This window comes from Cladophialophora psammophila (assembly GCF_000585535.1).
Source record: "Cladophialophora psammophila CBS 110553 chromosome Unknown aczJe-supercont1.19, whole genome shotgun sequence".
Taxonomy (NCBI): domain Eukaryota; kingdom Fungi; phylum Ascomycota; class Eurotiomycetes; order Chaetothyriales; family Herpotrichiellaceae; genus Cladophialophora; species Cladophialophora psammophila.
Window position 1 is genome coordinate 424,167 of NW_006912940.1, and position 19,692 is coordinate 443,858.

Genomic DNA, 19,692 nt, shown 5'->3' on the forward strand with positions numbered 1-19,692 from the left:
GATCAGCCCCAAGGCTTCAGGCATGATCCTCCACGGCCTTCTGGACATGTTGCAGAGAGGCGCGACAGTACGACTCACGCACCAACAAACGCTGTCTTCCGAATCGTCTTTGGTCGAAGACTGCATCGTTTCTCGCACCTGTCTGAGCCCTGTTCCAAGATGGCTTCCATCGAGCGGAGATGGATCAAGTATATATCGATATTTCCACAATGACATGATCGGCGGGCCACGCCGATTGCCTTGCCTTTTCATAGAGGCGCCGCGGCCGTGTACTCCTTAGGGCGTATGGCCGTTTAGACTGTGTTGCAAAGGACCCAAAAACTCGGTTCCGGAAAGGTTCTCGGATCTCGGCACCGATGGTCCACACGTGCGACAGTCATGGACGGAGGCCGCGGATCTGAATGATGCTGTGGCCATGCCTGTTGATGGTCATTGTTGGCCTCTCACTGCTGGAATGGCCTTTCGGCTGGAGTGTTTGGGTGTCTCAGAAGTTTTCAAGCATAAGCATAATCTTGGTCAGTTCATCGTTCGGTTTTAGCTCGTAATAATAGACTCTGAAGAGGCCATTGTAGGCTTCCGGCAGTTGCAGACTGCGAAGAGGCATTTTCCAGCCCCGTGAGTGCATTCTGCAGATTTTGTCGAGCGGCCTGAACAGACTTGGAGGTTTGGGGCAGCTCCGCAAGACACTTGAGCAAGGTCCCATTCAAATATTTGTACGCTTCCAGTTTGACCTTGCCCTGCCGGTACTGTCTGCTGACGACTTTCCCCATAAGTTGGGCTGCAGCAACGACATGATGTGGATACGGATCAAGGGCGATAAAGGACGCAGTTGTAGTCTGATCCGGATTTGAGTTTTGCGTCCCCGTGGTCGATCCGGCTTGGTGAGATCCACCGACGGTGTATTGGCTATCCAGGCCGAATTTTAACGCACTGAAAACCTCGTGTTCGGCTTCGAGTTGCGTCTCCGACAGTTGTGATAGCAGATCATCTCGCTCCGCTGCCTCGAGCGCGTCGACAAGAATCAAAATGCCCATATAATAGTGCAGCATAAGCTCGTACCAATTCAGCTTCTCCACCTGGCCGAGGAACGGGAGTCGCCGTTCGCAATCGTTGAGGAGCGGTCGGAAAGTGACTCGAAATATCTCGATGGCTTCAGTGAAGGATGTCCAGGCTCGAAGCACCTTCTCATCTTCCGAACCTTCTCTGAGCGCTTCTTTCAAGACGGAAATCATCTTCCACACGTAAAGCTTTGTCGCCGCGGCAGCGGCTATCACCTGTAAGACTTCATCCTCTGTCATTGTGAAGGGATTCCTCCGCCATTCCTCAGTCCTCGTATGGAAAGATCCCGCACCCATTCTAAGCGTTCGCCAGCAGGATTCCATCTCCGCGCCATGCAGTCCTGAAGTGAGTGTTGATCTGAGGTTCAGTGTGAGTGACGAAGAGGTGTCGAACGTCAGCGCCGCCCAGTAGGCACGGGCTTCCGTCCGCAGAAAACTGTCTGAAAGCCTTGAACTTGCTGTTGGACTTGTCAATGGATCCGACGCTTGCACCACCATGGATCCGCTAAACTGGCAGCTGCGCTGCCCCTCACGCAGTCGTTGGATCTGTTGCAACGCGGCTTGGACACAGAGTTGACCCGACAAACCGTCCATCTCCTCTTCTTCTGATATTCCCACAGGGACGGGTGTCAAGGAGAAGAGGAACAGAGTAAGCGCAGAACGATAGGACACACGGTTGACCACCTTCAGCATATCTCTCCGCGACTTGCGCCAGAACTCTCTGACAATATGTTCAGGCAGGATACCGGCTCGTTCGGCCTGCGGAACAAGGTGGAACCAACGTGCCGCAAACGACCTTTTGGCATGCTTAAGAGATTGATCGATCTGATCCCACCTCTGTTGTTTCTGACTGGGCGCCTGGTCACTACATGGCTGATTCCGCGCTTCCCAGTCGCCGAATATGGACTCGTCCAGTTCGGAAAAGTATCCACTGGGAGGCAGGATGATACTACAGCCGGGGTCGACACTGACGAAGTTAGCATGAAGTGATTTTGGAAATATTCGACGGCCCGTACACCAGTGCGCACGCGTGTCTCCCCATCCAAAAGCCAAAGACGTTGTCGAAGCAGCTTTCGTAGATCCGCTCGAGCCAGTCACCAACCGATGTTGTCGTACATTCGAAAGGCGGAGTTAGCGGGACATATGAAGTGGAAGCGGCAACCAAGTTGGACGACTCGGTGGACAGACTTCTGAAGGCTTATCAGTGGTACTGTGGTATCAAATCTGGGATGGACGTACCGAGCATGATCTGGGGCGCCTTGAGAAGCAGACTCGGAAAGAGAGACCCACGTATCATTTTCCGTGTCGCGCTGGCGATGTTCTGGGGACAAGGATGACTGTTCAGAAGATTCTGTTGTCAAAGGGGGCGTTCTGGTCTTCCGCGGCCCTCGAGCGCCGGATCTTTTCGCATTATTCATCCACTGATAGAACTGCAGGTGAGCTTCTCTTCGTGCTTCGTATCTTTCCACGGGCGGTATAGTTGCGCCAAACCACACAAGACACAAGTTGTATCACGACCTACCTCGAAAGTACATGGTCGCTTCCGACGTCTGCACCTGGAGCAGGAGCCCGACCAGTCCGGCTTCCCAGGCCCCGCGCCAATCCGAGCAGCATCACAGGCCAGTCGCGAATGGCGGCAAGCATCGCAGCTGGAAAATTGCGTCCTCCGAGGGGTTGGGTCGACAGTATTCTGCATCCTAGAGAAGAGGAGGGCCAGATTCAGAAATTGATTCGCATGCCGGCAAAGTGCGTCCTGACGTTATGAACCTGGCGAGATTGATGGAGGAAAAGAAGGTCCACGCGTGCCTAGGCTGGAGGGTGAAAAAACGTTTCCTAGTAAGCACGGGGCCCAACGAGTCCAACCCCGGAGGCGTTAGACCTGCAGCAGCTCGCCAATGCTGGGGTCGCGCTCAATCTTCGGGGTTCTTAGTGAGAAGGCGAAAGGATGAAATCGGAATGTCGTCGTCGTCGAGTCTCATTGCTTGTTTAACTTGAAGAGGCGCAGATCAAAGGGGGCTGACGAGGGACCTGGCCGACACGCCAGCCAGCCAGTCTACGGCACATGGGTGGCATACACAGAATGAAATTCTCTCTCGTGTCAAACGAGTTCGTGTTTTGTTCGTGTCAAAATGTGCGGTTGTGTGTCCATCCGGTCGGCCGTAGTGGCTGCGCTTTCTCACTTAATGCTCCGAAGTACCAATTTCTGCGCTTCGTGAGCGAGTGGGCTCGACGGACGGGCAAACTGAGCCAAACGGAGAGTCCAGCCTAGAACACTAACGTTTTGCTCCATCCACCGCAGATATTGTCCTCTGTTGCTACCGTCTCCGCTCTCTCGCCATGTTCAAGAAATTGGCGCGTCAGGTCCCACAAGCTTCCCACGACACTCGCCAAAACCGAGCACTCGCCGTCCGGTCGAGTCTTCACACCATGCCGACAGGATGACAGAGTCGCCATCTTCAAGATACCCCAGTTTCCCACCGCCCTCGAGGGCAATGGGCTGGCTGGCGTGCTGTGTCGCCTCAAACAGACAGCCCAATTCGAATTTCTTCCCCGTCTTCTCGTCCTTGCCATCTCCCGAGACGGTCCCCGTGCCCATCAGGTCGCCCGTGCGGAGTCCGCAGTTTGCAGATGCGTGATGGGTAATCTGCTGGTAGGGGGTCCAGTACAGGTAACGGAGATTGCTTGTGCAAATCTGATGCCGTTTGCCGTCTCGCTCGAGGGAAGCCGCGAGTTTGATGTTGAAAGTGCCATGCTCGAAGTCCTTGAATCGCAGATGCTCCAACGGGTGAGTGCTGTGCTTCGGCGCACACTGGAATGCCTTTAACGCATCGAGCGTGATGATCCAGGGAGAGATGGTAGTGCCGAAGGATTTCGAGTTGAACGGTCCCAACGGCGGCATTTCAAAGATCTGGATATCCCGACTCGACCAGTCGTTTAGCAAAACAAACCCAAAGACATGGTCTGGCGCGTCATCTACTTTGATTGTCTCCCCATAAGGAACTGGTTTGGACACGACATATCCCATCTCAAGCTCGAAGTCGATGAATTGGGACAGTCCATAGGTCGGCTCCTTTGTCCCAGCTTTCCAATACACGCCTCTTGGTCGACGAACCAGAGACGGTGATGGGATGACACTGGATGCCCGGCCGTTGTATGCTGACGGCGCATGATAAAAGTTCTCTGGAATCTTGCTGTTTGTTATAGGCATGCACTGGGAGGTTATCAGCAAAATGTCCCAGAGAACAACATGGCAATGCAGAGAGAACCCACGTTGGTGCAATGCTCCAGCGAGCAGAAAAAGTCCGTGTACTCCGGAATGGCCACGGGCAGATGCATCTTCACCTCTGCCAGCTTGTGCAAGCAGGAGTCTGGGATCTGGCCATCTTTGCAGGCAGAGATGATTTGGTCTCGCGCGGCAGTTCTGGTCTTTGCTGGGAGTCCTGCGAATGTGTTCAGGGTCGCCTGTCAACCGGGCCAATTAGAGCCTGACCATGTTTCTCCCCTTTTGAGGCAGCCTCGTCTACATGTAGGTATGCTGCTGCGATTTAATACGGATAGGGGGCAATATTCCGTACCTGGCTAAGGGCATCGGCCACCGAAGCGTCCTGAAAAAAGCCGGATTGACTGAGCGCGCGAAGATCCAAAGCAAACTCGCCAATAGCAGTGGCACACCGCGGAGTCGGGTCTTGTTTTATCGAGAACACCCCGAATGGGATATTGTCCAAGCTGAAAGGCGAGTCGGCAGAGATATCGGATAATAAGCCCATGGTATTTTCCCTTTTGTTTTTCGCTTTGATTGTTTACCAGTCAACCTAGGGAACGAATGTCCGAGCTTCTGCGGGCGAGGATCGAGGATTCTTCTTATAGTTTTGATGGATTTGCCGAATGCCCATCCATCCCTCCAGCCCATCCAGCCATGCATTGCCAAAGGCCTCCTCCACACCGACATTCGCGGACCCCCGGAGTTGTGTAAACGGTCGCCGTTTTCTGGTTACGCCCTTGGTAACGCCTATTTCGCGTGTGGAGCAGCCAATCAGCTGGCAGTGCGAGAGATTTCGGTTCCGAAGGCCTCGCATGAGTTCCGATGGCTGGCAGGGCAAAGGTACCGTCACACCTTCGCAACCGATATTCCGAGTTTCTTGCTTCTCTCCACCTTTTGGACGTCAAGGGAAGCGCGGCTTTACTATGGTTGTCTTGTCGTGGCACAGGAAATCCGTTTGCTGGACGAAACATGCTCGACGGACTTTGCGCACATAAGTGATACGTTTCCCCGACAAACAGCACGGCACGAGTCCGGTCACAGAGATGGGGAAAAGTTGATCAAAGTCGGGGTCCGGCACCTTCTGCATATCAGTCCCCAGTTGTAGTGCGCAGGGCCGACACTTGCCCATGCATACCCTTCCACCACCAAGCATGGATCATCATGGGTTTGAGGAGGTGCGGTCGGCTAAGTACTCCTCACGACCGGGTCGGTTTGGTGTGGCTTGTAGCGAACGTGTGCTAGAGACTTGTATCGTCGTCAACAGCGATTGCAAAAGCATGGATCGTCTCAAGCTCATATATCTCGTTATTGCGTGTATGGAACCCCGCTATGTAAACCAAAAACTGCGGTCATGCATGTATATCACGTTGAAATTTGCTGTAAATTCACTTGCCAGTTCCACTGCGCTCGAAGGACCGCCAATCCTCCACTCTGTGTCTCCACGGTTCGCCCCCTTCCTCGATCGTTTCTATCAGTCGAATTGACCGATTGAGTTGACCAGCTCTCTGGACGAGGATTAAGATAGTCATCCGCCCCCGTTGGAAGAACTGTGCTCTCCTGGATCTCAGCCATAGTGTCTTCATCAGGTTCCTCGAAACTCCACCACATGCCAAAATGACCATCGGCGTCTCGCGTTGCGCAGGCTGCGTTGGCATTATGGGCAACCCATTTGTCATAAGCAGCACAGCGGGCCAGGTGGTATTGGTAGATTTCCCTGTCGAAATTCGCACCTTTGTCTGTGGCGATGAATGCCTCTTCTTGTGGCCACAATGGCCGGCAAAATTCCGATAGATGATGGAAAAAGATGCCCTTGAAGGTCTGACCATCTTGACTGCAATATCCACTGTGGTCACAGAATTCTTCAAGAATCCCTGCACGGCCCAAACCACTCCAGGTTGGATGTGAGTTTGGCCACCCAGTCGCCCGCACCACACTCTCCACCAGAGCATGGCCATCATCCAAGTAGCTTCTGGCTCCAGTAGCCAACCACAACCCGCGACTAGCGGACAGCACCACACCTTGGTTGTAAGTATATACCATAGGATTGAGCTCGTCACAATTTCCAGTGCCGGGGTTGATGGTCCCATTCGGGTATCGGCGCCAGCCCGTGACGTGGAAGCCGTCTTGATAGAGACCAGACTTGGCATTGCGCATTTGGCTCTCCATAAGCCACTTGTAACTCTTGATGGCGTTTTCCAAATATAAGGGATCATGAGGCTTGGGGGAGCCAGTCCAGCTTTCTGCCATGTATGGGGACGTGTTGTTGTCGCCAGGGTGGTAGAGGTACATGGCAATGCTGGCCGCAGCAAAAAGTTCATTCGTGATGGCGTTCTTGTAGGGTGTCAGATATGGATTCCAATTCATCCCGCCTCCACAAAGGGATTCACCCCATCCCCCGGATGCCAGGTCGTAAAATATTCGAGCGCGGTGAGCGGCCATGGGGCTGATTTGAAGCCCATGCCACCCAGTTCCCGAATCGGCGCGTCTTCCAGATTGGATAAAATCCCAGTGCTTCAAAGTATACATTTCCGCAAATTTCAAGTTCTCGAGCCAGCCAAGAACAACCCAAAGCATGTCGTCGTAAGCTTGATTTCGTAAACCGAACGCGTTCTCGCCAAAGTAGAAGACTGTCGTGTGCGCATAATACCGATCAACTATGTTCTGCCAGGAGAGCATATCAGAGCAGGTCGCCGTGGAAGATGCATCCAAGGAGGAGACAATGCCAGCGAGCGTCGCCGAGACATGTGTCCCCATGACAGCAGCGGTCCAGTCGATCGCATCTGGCCATGTCCCGGTGAAAATGTCGAAATATGAATCTTGCATAACGTCCAGGGCATTCAGCATGTCGCCGAGGACTACTGGCATGTTGTATTTCCACGGCCCCGTCTTGCCCCCTCCCTCCCTCTCTGGCACCAGTTCATTTTGGCTGGAGAGACCGCCAGAGTAGCCAATATGTCCCGCATACCCGACTCTTTCGATCGTCCTACTGTACACCAGCCAGGCGTGATGGAGGAGCAGGTGTATGAAGATTATGACGCGCATTGTGGGCTCGTGGTCTTGAGAATCATGGTCGCCTAACGAGAAGTGATCAACCGAATGGGAGACGGATAAAGATAAACGAGAGGTCGAAGGCCAGAGAGAAAGCGCATCTCAATCAATTCGTCAAGGAGCGGGCACGAGAACGAGGCCTTGTGATCATTGTCGCGGATAAAGGGACGAAGAAGGAGGGAGACGGCGTCTTCAGCGTGACCAGCAAAATCTTCGCCTTTTGGTGGTTGGAGCAAATGAAAGTCGGTAAGCAGAGGGCATTGTGGAAGCCAAGATTGGTAGGTCCTGGTAGGCCCGGGGTCCCAAAGCCCTTGTGGCCCCTCGCCCTGTAAGCGCGGGATAGGGGATCAGGTTTTGTGGAAGAGATCGATCGAGGGGTTGGTTGCCTGCCGAGCTGCCTGCAGGAACTGAGGGTTGCATGAGGTGGGCAACAAGCACGTCATCTGCACTCGCTCCAAATACCAAGACAACACGATGCGGTCTGAGGGGGGCGTCTTGGGGGTCTTCGTTCCCTTCCACCTCCTACACACGATATCAACTGCTGCTCCAAGAAAAGACTAGCCACTCTTCAGCACGCCCTGTCATTTGTTTTCCCCATCAATCATTCAGGCAGGCGAGATTCCTTGTCTGGATTCTAAACATCTGCTTCGATGGTCCAAAGCACAGTGGAAACAGGATCAAAACAAGCATTGCCTAAATGTTTCGTGGTCTGCCGATTTACTTGAAGGCGCCACTGTTCGAAATCAGATGACCGCTTGCGGTTCTTTCTATCAAGCCTGTGTGCCGCACCGATTTCCCAGCCATTGCGAGCTTACCAAGCAAGTCCAACGATGCCTGAGCTTCGCTTGTCGACGACAAGAACTCGACTTCTTCGGAGAGTCTTGACCCTGGCCATTCTTATCCTCAGCGAGAGAAGTTGTCCAAGGGCGCCTCATGTTTGATCTCCTCCCAAATCTTATCGATCCCCTCACAAGCCTTGCTGCTCAAAGGTCCCTTCTCGATCCCACTCAACGTCTGCTCAAGCTGCTCGACCGTGCTCGCACCCACGATGATCCCGTCCCCATTCTGTTTCTTCAGTGGGGAGTTGTAAGTGACCCATCGGTAGGCGAGCTCGGCGCGTGAACAGCCCTCGTCGTCGGCGATCTGTTCCCACTTGGAAAGGGCCTCGAGGTAGGACGGCTTCATGTACATTTGCCGGTACATACCACCGAGGGCCTCTTCGCTGAAGCGGCCCGCGCCATCCTTGATTTGCTGCGCGGTCTTGGTAAGGAATCCTCCGGCAAGCGGCGAGTAGGCGTAGAATGCTATGTTCAGCTTTGTAAGCGTTGGAAAAAGCTCCGTCTCCTGCCGGCGTGCCACAGGGGAGTAGTTGCCCTGGTAGACAGTGGGGAGGACGTAGTTGTTGGCCTTGCAGACGTTGTAGACTTTTTGCACGTCGGCGGGGGAGTAGTTCGAGAGACCGAAGCGTTTGAATACGCCGGTCTTGTAGACCTCGTTGACGCCCGCGAGGGTTTCTTCGAGAGGCGTGGCGGCGTCGGGGCAGTGGATATAGAAGATATCAACCTGCTGGTGTGGTCAATCGAGGTAGGCACACTCCAGAGAGAGGAACCGAAAGTGTCGGTTGGTGAATAGTCAGTTGTGATATAACAACTTGACGCATCACAATTCCTTGGTGCGCAACCAACGAGTGGTCCAGCCAAATGACGACAAGACTAACTTACCTGCTTGACACCCAGCTTCTCTATGCTCTGCTTGGCTGTGTTGATAATGTTCTCCTTCGTCGCCCAGCCCGGCTGCCACCCACCCATCCACTTAGTATCGATGACGAACTTCTCTCCTGCCTTGACCTCGCCAAGACGCTTCTCAGATTCACCATATAGCTGGGCAGTGTCAAGAATGTTGCAGCCGTGAGCCAGGAGAACTGAGAAGGCGCTGTTGAGGTAGTCTTCAGCAATCCATGGGTCACGATTACCGAATGAGGCAGTTCCAAACACGACTTTGATACCTTCGGATGCCATGTTGGGTGATGATTGAACGGAGGTGTCGGTAGGTCGAGACGGAGAGTAACGCCCGTGAACGGAGTGCCCCTCAGTTATGTACTTCTGATATTGCCAGTAGGACGATGTGGGGAAGAGAAGAAACTCAAAGAAGGAATTGATAAGAACTAGGCTGAATTGACAAAGCGAGTCGTGACGTCAATAGAGAAAAGTCCTATATCTCGATGTCCTGTATGTCAGTTGTTAAATAGACTGTTGACGTGTCTCAATCCGGTGAAGTCTTGACTTGTGCGCTTCGTTGAGTTCCATTTTATAGTCTGACTCTGGGCTTTATGCAAAGACGGTTGCTGACGTAGATCGGGGAGTTGTGAAGTGCCGTATTCACGATTTGTCATCACACAATTTGATAGCACCGGACATAGCTGGTGGTGTTGGAGGTGCTGGAGACAGGACTGTGGGAATGTTCCACCCCGCCTGCGATATCGAAGGCCAAATTATTCATTTCCGGTAGTTGTGGCTTCATATCCGGACTTTCGAGACGTTCGGCCGACAATGGGCACCTCTTCCTTTGGCCCCCAACATTTCATGCAAGGGAAAGGCTGTTAGAGGGTCCTGGAGACAGTGGCGGCGCCTAGACACGGACAAATGTATTCGGCCGGTCATCATGCGGGCGTCTAGCAGCCGAGTCAACGCCTGCCATGGCAGGAGGCGAATACGACCATGTTCGTAATATAATTTCCCTTTCTGATGCCCATTCCGCATTGATAATCCGTTAAGCCCAGAAAGCCTCGAGTCTCCTGGGTGTTTGTATACCTTGTACCAGTAATTCATCTCGGCCTCAATTTGCTTGCTGAAGATGTCGCCATTGTTAATTCGATCGCTACAGCCAAAGTCAGTTGCTGGAAGAAAAAAAAAAAGGAAAAAGAAAAAGAAAAAGAAAAAAAATCTCTTTTCGCTCGATGCACCGTGGAGAACAACTCTACCGGTCACTACCACACTCGTCCATTAACTCCCCGACCGTCCGAGCCTCGGAGGAGCTTTCCGTCATCCAAGTTCCTTCGTCTAACAAAGAGTTGAAATGCCAACCATGGATCATTCGCTGGCACAGGGTCGTGATGTGAATCGCTGTCATGCGTAGGTAGTTGGCCACATGGACGACGAAGTCGTGGAGAAAGTTTTGGGATACCTTGGTCCAGTGGGTGGAGGACAAGCTGAAGGATTAAATTCGACGTTATACCTGAAGGCTCTCTCGAAGCAGAACGCCTAGTAGTTCTCATCACGGAAATCTCTCCCTCGCATCTTGCGATTTGGGGGACCTCCAGAATCAGACAAGCTCAATGCAGATACCCGACTCCCAGAACAATCCATGCTATGCTGAAGCGGAAATTCCCTACCGTGCCGGTCGGGAAATCGGAAACACGAAGCGCGAGCAAGCTCAAAATGTAGAAGAAAATTCGTGACGGACATTGGAGTGTGAAAGAGGTAACAAAGCAGTTTGCACCATCGGGCCCTATACGACGTCCATGTATGAACGGTACAGCCTTGTGTCGGGGCATCAGTGCCTCCTTCTGTCCTCTCGTGTTTGGGAATGGTCAGCAAGCCTAACTGACAGGGATTGGGGACCGTAAGTTGAAGGATTTTCGCGCAGATCTGGTGGAGGTAGAGAGACACCAGGGTTATTGAGTGGGTCTTGATTCTGAGGTTCAAGATATGTGCTAGTGGCTCCATTTTCTCTCAGCCACGACCCAGAAAGTGTCCGTAATGATCTGTTACTGTTTGGCAGTTGTCGCTCTCTTGCACCATCGTCCACGTCGTCACCCACAAGAGACCCCGGCGACGAGGTGCTTCGTTGGTGGAATGTGTCTCGAATGAAGGTTTCGAAGCTCGGTAGCGTGCAGGGTCTTGGTGATGTTGTGTACGAGAGACTTGGCTCTTGTTGGGCATTGTCAGAGCCACTGCGCGCTGGAAATTGGCCTGCAGACGGGGCTGTCGATGGGCCCGACCCGTCACTGTTATCAGAGACGTTGTCATCGTCAAATTCATCGGCGCGATGGCCTTTTCGACCAACTGTCATATGATGCCAATGAACACGACATGCCAGCTCAGTCTTGTCTAAACGATTGGCGATGTGCTTGTAGGGTAGTTTCTGGCCTTGCGTTCGACTCCGGAATAGAAAGGATTCCTGCTATCTGTCAGTGACGGATGCAAGAAGCTGAGCGAAGGCGCAGACCTCTTCGTCCGTCCAGCTGCGTATCAGTTTGCCTTGACGAACTTTGTCTCTCCGTGATGGGTTGCGCGACTTCTGCATTCGTGGAGACCGCGAGCCTGATCTGCCTCCGGGTAGAGGGAGAACAGGAGGCGCCATCGAAAAGACTGGGGGTTTGCTTCGTAGGCAGAGAAAGCTACAAGATGCCGTGTAACCAATGGGACTTGTAGATAGATGTATTGAAGCATTCAAGCCAGACTGCGGATCTTTCTTTCCCGCAAAGGGTCGAGGCTGAAAAGAGTACACTGGTGTGACTCTAAATTTCTGGCATTCCGGTCTTCGCGTTGAACACCAGATGTTATATGCCCCCGGTAATGAGCAGAAGAGTTTGTCTCCAGTCTGCCTCCCCGAAACGCGAAGGCAGACTTGATGTTGGCTTTGCAGTTATGCGACCAGATAAAGGCCTCGTAAGAGTGGAGTTATTGGCCTTTGTCAAGGTAGGTGTTAGGGTTTTTCGATCACTCTGAGCAGCGGAATAACCGCTGGTACCGCTGCAAGTGGGCTTGCATATGAGGTTTAGGGCTACCGGACCCTCTTAGGCACGCAGATAGAGAGGGTCGCGACTGCAATAGGCGATTGGAAATGGGGATTATGCAGCCAAATGACAGAGCCGATGGTAGAGTGGTCTTCGGGCAGGCTCCCGTCTGCCGTGGCTATACCCGCCGCGGACGGGAATACACCTTCCCCAGTCAGCACCATGATTGAAAAGAGAAAACGTCTCCCAATTCATCAGAGCGCGAGAGTATGGAGGCGGGGCCGTCCCTGCCAGTCAGTCTTTCCATCGATCTCGATCACACGGCCCGTGTCGCTCTAGAACAGGATAATCCGGTGAGTTCGAGCCACCCGTCCATGCGACCGTACTATCGCTGATGCACATGTGAATGCTCTGAAATAATAGAAGGGAGAGGATTGATCCAAGGTCGAAGCCAATACTCCATTCTGTGCTGAAATTCTGCCTTAGGGTACGTGTTGGCGAATAAAAGGAGGTTGTGTGTGGTCCGACAAGCGCCAGAGTATCTGGGCGGTTAATTCTCACCTGCGAAGCCACAAGACGAGGGCCAAAACGACAGGGAATAAGGACAGAAACTAGAGACTTGAACAAACTCAACTAATGGTCCCGTTGACTATTGAAGGTCGCCCGAATCGTGCAGGCAGTCTTGCAGGGGAAGAATATATCAGACTGGAGCGAGGATCCGCAACGTCCTTTCAAGACAGGGATTGCCGCACGCCGTTGATTGCTCGATTGATTGCTTGCAGTTTTGCCCCGGCGAACTCCTCGTGCCCCGTCATGGGCCCCTATCGCGATTGAGCTTGAGCAGCTAGGGATCAACACGGTCCCTCACTTCCATCGAGTGGCTTTTGGTCTGGCAGCGGTTATTTGGTCCTCGCGGAAGTCTAGTTCCACCGTTGGAAACGAGAGCGGTCTTTGTTCGCTGCCAACCGAGGGTGTTTCGTTTGCCTCTTAGCGAAGACGCGCGAGAAATCGCAGCCTTCACCATGGCTCGAAAGATTGTTATTGAGATTGCATTGATTCAAGATGTTGTCATGACTAGCATAGGTAATCGAAATACGATCCAGTGTCGGTGGGGACGCGTGCACTGGTCGCTTAACGAGCAACAACAGCGAAGAGTCGAAACCCCAGGCCCAGCCACCAAAAACAAGCCTAACGGACTAGAGGAGGCGGCATCCGGCTCCCCGGAAGGATCTCGAATCTGGCGTTCTCTGGCCACAAAGGGCAATATCGTGGGGGCCGGCGAGATCCCTAGTTAGTTAAGAGGGTGTACTGGGTAGCTCCGTAATAATACTCTGCATGTACAGGTGTGGCCAGCGGTCGACAAAGCGGTCACTCCAGCACTTGAGCAGCGCTAGCCACCTGCAACCGAGCCAATATCACAAGTTTACTGCTCGTGAAATGTTACATTATACTCCGTTCGGATGATGATTGCCGAGATCTCGTGGGCAGGATGTGAGGGAGCAGGACAAGGACAGGGAGGAAGAGACGAAGTGGGTGAGGATGGCTGATGGGTGACAAACTGCCTTTGTGCCTTGTGGATACGGATGTCCTAGAAGTCGTCAGTCTGGCACATTAGGGAAGGGCTGGAGAGGTAACAACGTACGAGGTGCTCGTACAGGTATTCCATACTCGATACTCCTTACTCGGTACTCCTTACTCGGTACTCCATACTCGGAACAGATACAACAAGCATTTCGATTGAGAAGGTAATAACGGAAGCAGCAAAGGTCAGATGCAGATGTTGGAGCATGGCGGCAAGGGCTGCGGAGAAAGAACGGAGGACTCAGTACCCAAGTACCTCGTACGAACCACTTGGGACCACCAAGGACCACCTACCTGCACCTCGTCCGGAGGACAGCGGAGAGTACTGGGTAAAAGCAGCAACGGTTGCGCCGTCGTGCCGTTGCGCAGGCCAAGACTCTTGACTCTCAGCCTGGTGATCAACGTTGCTCTCCCGTCTCGCCTCTTGCCGCGTGTTTCATCGCCCGCAGGCAGCGCAGTTAGCAACGTCGCACTCAACACCTCGTCACGCATTCAATTTCGGGGAAGCAGAGTTGGGCTTTGGAGCTGGTCCTACCACTCTCGACTGAGAAGCTGATTCGGCTCAAGTCACATTCTCTTGCCCCCGTTCTCCAGCACGCAGTCTGGAGTATCGAACACTCTGCAGCCAGGTGAACCAAGCCGTCTATCTGACCTGGCCATGTCGATTCGCCGACCATGAACATGAACGTCTTCCGCATCCTGGGCGATGTCTCCCACACCGCCTCGAAATGCATTCTCATCTGGGCCATCCATTCCAACAAGAGTGCCGAAGGTCTGACTCCCCAGACAAGTCCGCCTGCGCTCCCCAAGTTAACCATGAACAGGTGTCTCTCTCTTAACCCAGATCCTCTATATTGCTGTCTTTGTTACCCGCTATCTCGACCTCTTCTGGGTCCCTCCCTCGGCGTCATGGTGGAATTTCATCCTCAAGAACTTTTATATCTGGTCTTCCATCTATATCATCATTTTGATGACCCGAGTCTTCGCGCGAACCCGTGAGCGGGAAAAGGCCTGGAAGTGGGGTGCCTATGCCACTGCTGCATCAATGCTTGCTGCTCCGCTGGTCTGCTTGACCTTCAATGGTCCACGTCGAACGACCTTCACCGAAGTGCTGTGGACATTCTCCATCATTCTTGAATCCGTCTGCGTTCTCCCACAACTCCTGCTCCTTCGGCAGACGACCGTGCCTACTGTCATTGACTCCTTCTACCTTGTCACTCTAGGCTCCTACCGAGCATTCTATCTTCTAAATTGGATCTATCGGGCTTTCACCCCGTCCAAACCCGACGCAATTTCGGTCATTTTTGGCATCATTCAAACCGCATTCTACATCGACTTCGCGTGGGTGTACTGGACCAGGCAAAGAGTCAAGCTGAGGGGAGGTGGCATTGTCGATGCAGAGGATCTGCGGAAAGGCTGGTTAGTCAACAGGGTCATCAATCCTGCTCGGCAGCCACCGGGAGAGGATCCAGAGGCCGGTAATGAAGAGAGCAATGGGCAGCCGCAGCAACCGAAAGTCAACCGCTGGGGCCCCCGCGGTATATCCATATCGGCGGACGACACATTGCAGGACCATGACAAAGGCAAAACGGCATCAAAGTCCGCTCCTCCCGAAGCCAATCCGATGCTGGAAGAGGATACTTTTGGGTCGGATGAGGACGAGGACGTTCCTAGGCTAGATGGGCCTGCAAACAAGGTGTTGAACAGCGACGAGGATTGGCGCGAGATCGCGGCATCGAGGCAATGAACCATTCTGATGTACAACATGTAGCTCTTTCTGTTCTGTTCTCTGCCGGTGTTTGACTGGGTCGTGGCTTCTTTTTATACATTATTTTTCTGTAGCCAGCGGGTTCAATGTTGAAAATACAACGGCGTCCCGAGGGTCGCAGGGAGTCAAAGCGGAACCATACGCGACAGTCTGAGTATTTGATGTATTCGAACGACGACAACGAAAGTGCTGAACGGTGCCCGTGCAACAAGTGGCCGCAGTTCCCAATGGAGCTGTTATTCCTCAGGGTGACTTGTGCTAAAGGAAAGATATTCTCATTTCGAAGCGGCAAAATAGACTCTTGTCAGACCGTTTCACTTTGACATGGGGCGATTGGGCAATCGGACCCTTTTTTTTGACCTTTTCATCTTCCCAACTCGATATGCTATTCTCATTGTTCTGATCTTGATCATCGCAGCCCATCAAGCTATCAAGCTGCTCCAATCTACAAATGCCGCTCTTGGGTGGACGAGTCATTCGTGTCCAACAAGCAATCCTCCGCACTGTCGCTCCGTTTGAAAGGAATAAACGGACAATGGCCACCCAGATCCCCGCCAAATTCGACATCAATACCGCGTACCGGATGAACTCAGGTTACGAGATTCCAGCTCTGGGCTATGGAGTGTATCAAACCCCTGCCGCATCGTGCGAAGAGGTTACACTCCATGCCTTCCGCACCGGTTATCGACACGTGGATTCCGCACGCGCCTATCGTAATGAGCAGTCGTGTGCCGACGCCATTCGCAATTCTGGTTTGAAGCGAGAAGAGATCTTTTTCACCAGCAAAGTCCCGCCGAGAAGCATGGGCTACGAGGGGGCAAAGAAGTCGATCGAATCATCCTTCATTCAAACCGGCCTGGACTACATTGACCTTTACCTCATCCACTCTCCGTACGGCGGCAAAGAAGCTCGCTGCGGTGCGTGGAAAGCGCTTGCAGAAGCTCAGAAAGCCGGTAAAATTCGATCTATTGGCGTCTCCAACTATGGAGTACACCACCTCGATGAATTGGAAGAGTACGTCAAGACCTCGGATGTCGGCGGCACGATTGACGTCGGCCAGTGGGAAATTCATCCGTGGCTTCCGCGCAACGATATCGTGGAATGGGCCCGCAAGCGGAACGTCGTTGTTGAAGCATATTGCCCCATTGTCCGCGGTCAGCGTTCCAACGAACCGGTTTTGAAACAGCTCGGTGAGAAACACGGAAAGACGTGGGCTCAGATACTGCTTAGATGGAGCTTGCAAAAACGTTTTGTACCTTTGCCGAAGAGTGTCACTCCAGCTAGAATCGAGGAGAATGCCGCCATCTACGACTTCCAGCTTGATGACGAAGATATGAAAAGCCTCGATTTCCCCGATTCATATGCTCCCTGTAGCTGGGATCCAACCACTAGCGACGACTAGACCCTCAAATTCCAACGATAGCGTCCGATCCATCGATTTGGCTATAGGCCAAGCTAGCTTCGCCATAGGAGAACTTGATCCCAACCGATTACAACACTCGGAACAATCCCGATGAGTCGTGGTAGCAGTGCTGAGAGTACCCCGAAGGTGTGTGGCGAATCTGCTGTTCTCCAGATGTTCCTGATTGAAAACAAGGCTCTGAAGTACGAGCATGCGATCCTTGTGGCGAGCAGCTCTATGGGGAGAGATCTTTCCTTGAGTGTCTATTCCCTGAATGAAGTCTTGTAAAACTGGCCCTAATTATTGTTGATTCCTCTCCCGATAACGTTACGATCCAGCATTCCGTCATTCCTGGTGAACTGGCTCAAATGCAAACTCTGCTCTCTTGTGGCACGCGTATGCTGTTGATGATCAGAGCCCGGATCTCCAGGAGGACGATCATCTATCTGCCTACAGTACAGTTATTCGCTTGGCTCCCAGCACTCGACACGTCTTGATTTCTTTTTCTCAGGCCTCAGAAAGACGGACTCTCGGACGAGATCGGGCGGCTATTTTGGTCATTTTCGTACACCTAGGGAAGCCAACGCCGAATTGTTCGTCTCCTAGTGCTACGACAAGCGCCTGTAATCGCAAGGAATGCCAATCAATGCAGATCAGCCTGGTCGATCCACTTCGTCTATTTACCTGATCAACCTCAGTGCTTCCAGAGAAATGTCTGAAAATAGTTTGTCTCCGAGGGAGTCCCTTTCGCAAGGGATACTTGGATACACTTGAAAGCTCCCGAACGGCAAACATATCAAACCCAAAAACTAGTGGCGCATACAAAAAGCACCGGCGACCTCATATTTGATAGTCATGGTCATGGCGATTCCTGGTATATCAGATTAAGATGATGCATTTGATGGAATGATTGATCGATCTTTCTCGGGCCCCGCCATGCCCTTCACGAAGACGCCTGCGGGATCGCTGTCGGCGATTGTCCGTTGCCATTTGTGTTTTGGTTGGTAAACACTACCAGTACTGCGCAATATCTGCTAAGGGTCAGTGTGCTGACAGTGGTATCGTCCAATGTACACTTACGCCGCAGTAACAGCGAATATCTCGTGTTGTTTCGCTGCAGTGGCCGTGGAACAAAGCAAGGCAAAGACGATTGTGAACGCAAATGCCAACGAGTTCTGCGCGTACCCATCCAGGTGCCGCAGCCGATAGAGGACCAATACTGGTCCCATAATCAAGGCTGCGATGGCGATTGTGTACAGGAACCCGACAACACGGTTGAACCGCTTTCTCTCATACAGCTCAACATGCATCGTGGAACCTTCCAGTTTCCTGTCCTGGATTTTGCTGCGCAGCAAACACTTTGCCAAGTCAGTCTCAAGATTTTGGCAGAGCAGCAGGAAAAGGCGTTCCGTACTCGGACCAAGGACCTACTTGTCCACGTGAAGAGATGGCTGACGAGCCCGTGGACCCAGGAGGAGTTCTGTTCGCCACCAAGGACGATCAAGTCATCGATCTTCCTGATCCAGCTCCTGTCCCTTTGAGCGAGGCTCCCGTCGTTGTGGATTAAATTTGCAATGCTAGAGCGGTCCTCTTCATCTGGCCTCTGATACTGATACAAGGCTGCGGAGCGAAACAGCAAATCATCTATCGCCAAATCAGTCGTCCATTCAGTGAATCGGTCTAGTGAAGCACAAGAAACCAACCATAAGCTTTCAATTGCGCATCAAGCTGCTCAAACAGGACTTTGCGGACAGCCGGACTTCTCATATCGTCGCCATCGCGGTTTGAGAGGTAACGACGTGTGCCTCCGCTTTGGGAGTCCTGCATATCCTGGTAGTCCAGCCTGGACTCCATTTCTCTCAATACATCTTGATGATACAAGAGCAGCCTTGTTCTTAGAAATCCAAAGCGGCGATATATCATGAAGTTTGGGTCGCTGTCAACGAAAGTCGCGATTCTTGGCCATCCTCGAACACTGCACTGAACTGAAACCCTTCAGGAATCTTCGCATGACTTTTGCGGCGATACTCACGAGCGCGGACATCAGTATCTTCCTCCTCCAGAACCTTCTTGTGAAGTTCTTGCTTTGGGGAAGAAAATCTTATACCGAGGCGACGTAGCCATAGCCCTTCTATTTATTCAGTTGGCCTCTCAATTCAACAAGTGTCGGATACACATACCAATAACATCCTCCTGACAATCACTCCGGTTGTGCGCCCCCTTTTCGAGGTCGTCGATCGGCATATTGAGGTCTCAAGCAAAGTCCACTAGTGCAGGTCTCTCTCGTTGCTTCTCAGCATTCTTTCCAGAACATCCACTCGAACAGGCAGAGAAAGCCTGAAGAAGTGGTGTATGACTCGCGCCAGGTGTGGGTGGTGATAGTGCATTGTTACACGCAGAGTCGCACGAGGCGAACTCTCGATCTTGAGCCTTGGACACATCCCTGCTCTGTCGCACAGGGCGTACATGTTAACCCTTTCGCAACGCTTCTCGGATACGGCACAACCTCCCTGTCATTTTGTGCATTTCCTATTCAGTTCCCTTCGTCAGCTGGCAGTATATGATGTAAGCCATATGCCCAGGCATGTTATTTCTGACTTATATCACATATCTTGCTTTTCCCATTACTGCCACGCCATTCGAGCCAGTTTTTGCATCGGTTCCCGAAGTTCTTCAATCCATCTTTAAACGATCCCTTGTCAGACCTATCCTTATGTTGTTCTGGCCGCTCGCTGCTCTTGTCATAGTCACTCCACGTCTCACAGCCATATCCCTCGGGTCGGATGGTGTCGTATTCCTGAAGTCTTGTTAGTAGCGGACGAATGTTCATGGCCT

General features: G+C 52.5%; 8 protein-coding genes across 8 annotated transcripts; 2 read left to right on the forward strand and 6 right to left on the reverse strand.

The window, feature by feature from the left end:
* Nucleotides 1-521: 521 nt before the first annotated feature.
* Nucleotides 522-2,702, reverse strand: A1O5_10290 (uncharacterized protein; the record flags this gene model as incomplete). The annotated part of the gene is made up of 4 exons (XM_007750866.1): nt 522-2,025; nt 2,075-2,248; nt 2,298-2,519; nt 2,581-2,702. 4 exons carry the CDS (start codon nt 2,700-2,702, stop codon nt 522-524), a joined length of 2,022 nt encoding a protein of 673 aa, XP_007749056.1.
* Nucleotides 2,703-3,399: 697 nt separating this feature from the next.
* On the reverse strand, nt 3,400-4,825 carry A1O5_10291 (uncharacterized protein; the record flags this gene model as incomplete). Its single annotated transcript, XM_007750867.1, has 3 exons — nt 3,400-4,269; nt 4,329-4,520; nt 4,634-4,825. The coding sequence occupies 3 exons, from the start codon at nt 4,823-4,825 to the stop codon at nt 3,400-3,402; spliced, it is 1,254 nt and encodes a 417-aa protein (XP_007749057.1).
* Nucleotides 4,826-5,682: 857 nt separating this feature from the next.
* A1O5_10292 (uncharacterized protein) lies at nt 5,683-7,362 on the reverse strand (the record flags this gene model as incomplete). The annotated part of the gene is made up of 1 exon (XM_007750868.1): nt 5,683-7,362. One exon carries the CDS (start codon nt 7,360-7,362, stop codon nt 5,683-5,685), a length of 1,680 nt encoding a protein of 559 aa, XP_007749058.1.
* Nucleotides 7,363-8,271: 909 nt separating this feature from the next.
* Nucleotides 8,272-9,386, reverse strand: A1O5_10293 (uncharacterized protein; the record flags this gene model as incomplete). Its single annotated transcript, XM_007750869.1, has 2 exons — nt 8,272-8,934; nt 9,090-9,386. 2 exons carry the CDS (start codon nt 9,384-9,386, stop codon nt 8,272-8,274), a joined length of 960 nt encoding a protein of 319 aa, XP_007749059.1.
* A 1,717-nt stretch (nt 9,387-11,103) lies between these two features.
* Nucleotides 11,104-11,766, reverse strand: A1O5_10294 (uncharacterized protein; the record flags this gene model as incomplete). Its single annotated transcript, XM_007750870.1, has 2 exons — nt 11,104-11,547; nt 11,596-11,766. Coding segments are annotated over 2 exons (615 nt in total), but the record flags the coding sequence as incomplete, so codon positions are not given.
* Nucleotides 11,767-14,362: 2,596 nt separating this feature from the next.
* A1O5_10295 (uncharacterized protein) lies at nt 14,363-15,434 on the forward strand (the record flags this gene model as incomplete). Its single annotated transcript, XM_007750871.1, has 2 exons — nt 14,363-14,459; nt 14,512-15,434. 2 exons carry the CDS (start codon nt 14,363-14,365, stop codon nt 15,432-15,434), a joined length of 1,020 nt encoding a protein of 339 aa, XP_007749061.1.
* Nucleotides 15,435-15,990: 556 nt separating this feature from the next.
* On the forward strand, nt 15,991-16,857 carry A1O5_10296 (alcohol dehydrogenase; the record flags this gene model as incomplete). Its single annotated transcript, XM_007750872.1, has 1 exon — nt 15,991-16,857. The coding sequence occupies one exon, from the start codon at nt 15,991-15,993 to the stop codon at nt 16,855-16,857; it is 867 nt and encodes a 288-aa protein (XP_007749062.1).
* A 1,076-nt stretch (nt 16,858-17,933) lies between these two features.
* On the reverse strand, nt 17,934-18,167 carry A1O5_10297 (uncharacterized protein; the record flags this gene model as incomplete). Its single annotated transcript, XM_007750873.1, has 1 exon — nt 17,934-18,167. One exon carries the CDS (start codon nt 18,165-18,167, stop codon nt 17,934-17,936), a length of 234 nt encoding a protein of 77 aa, XP_007749063.1.
* Between the last annotated feature and the right edge of the window lie 1,525 nt (nt 18,168-19,692).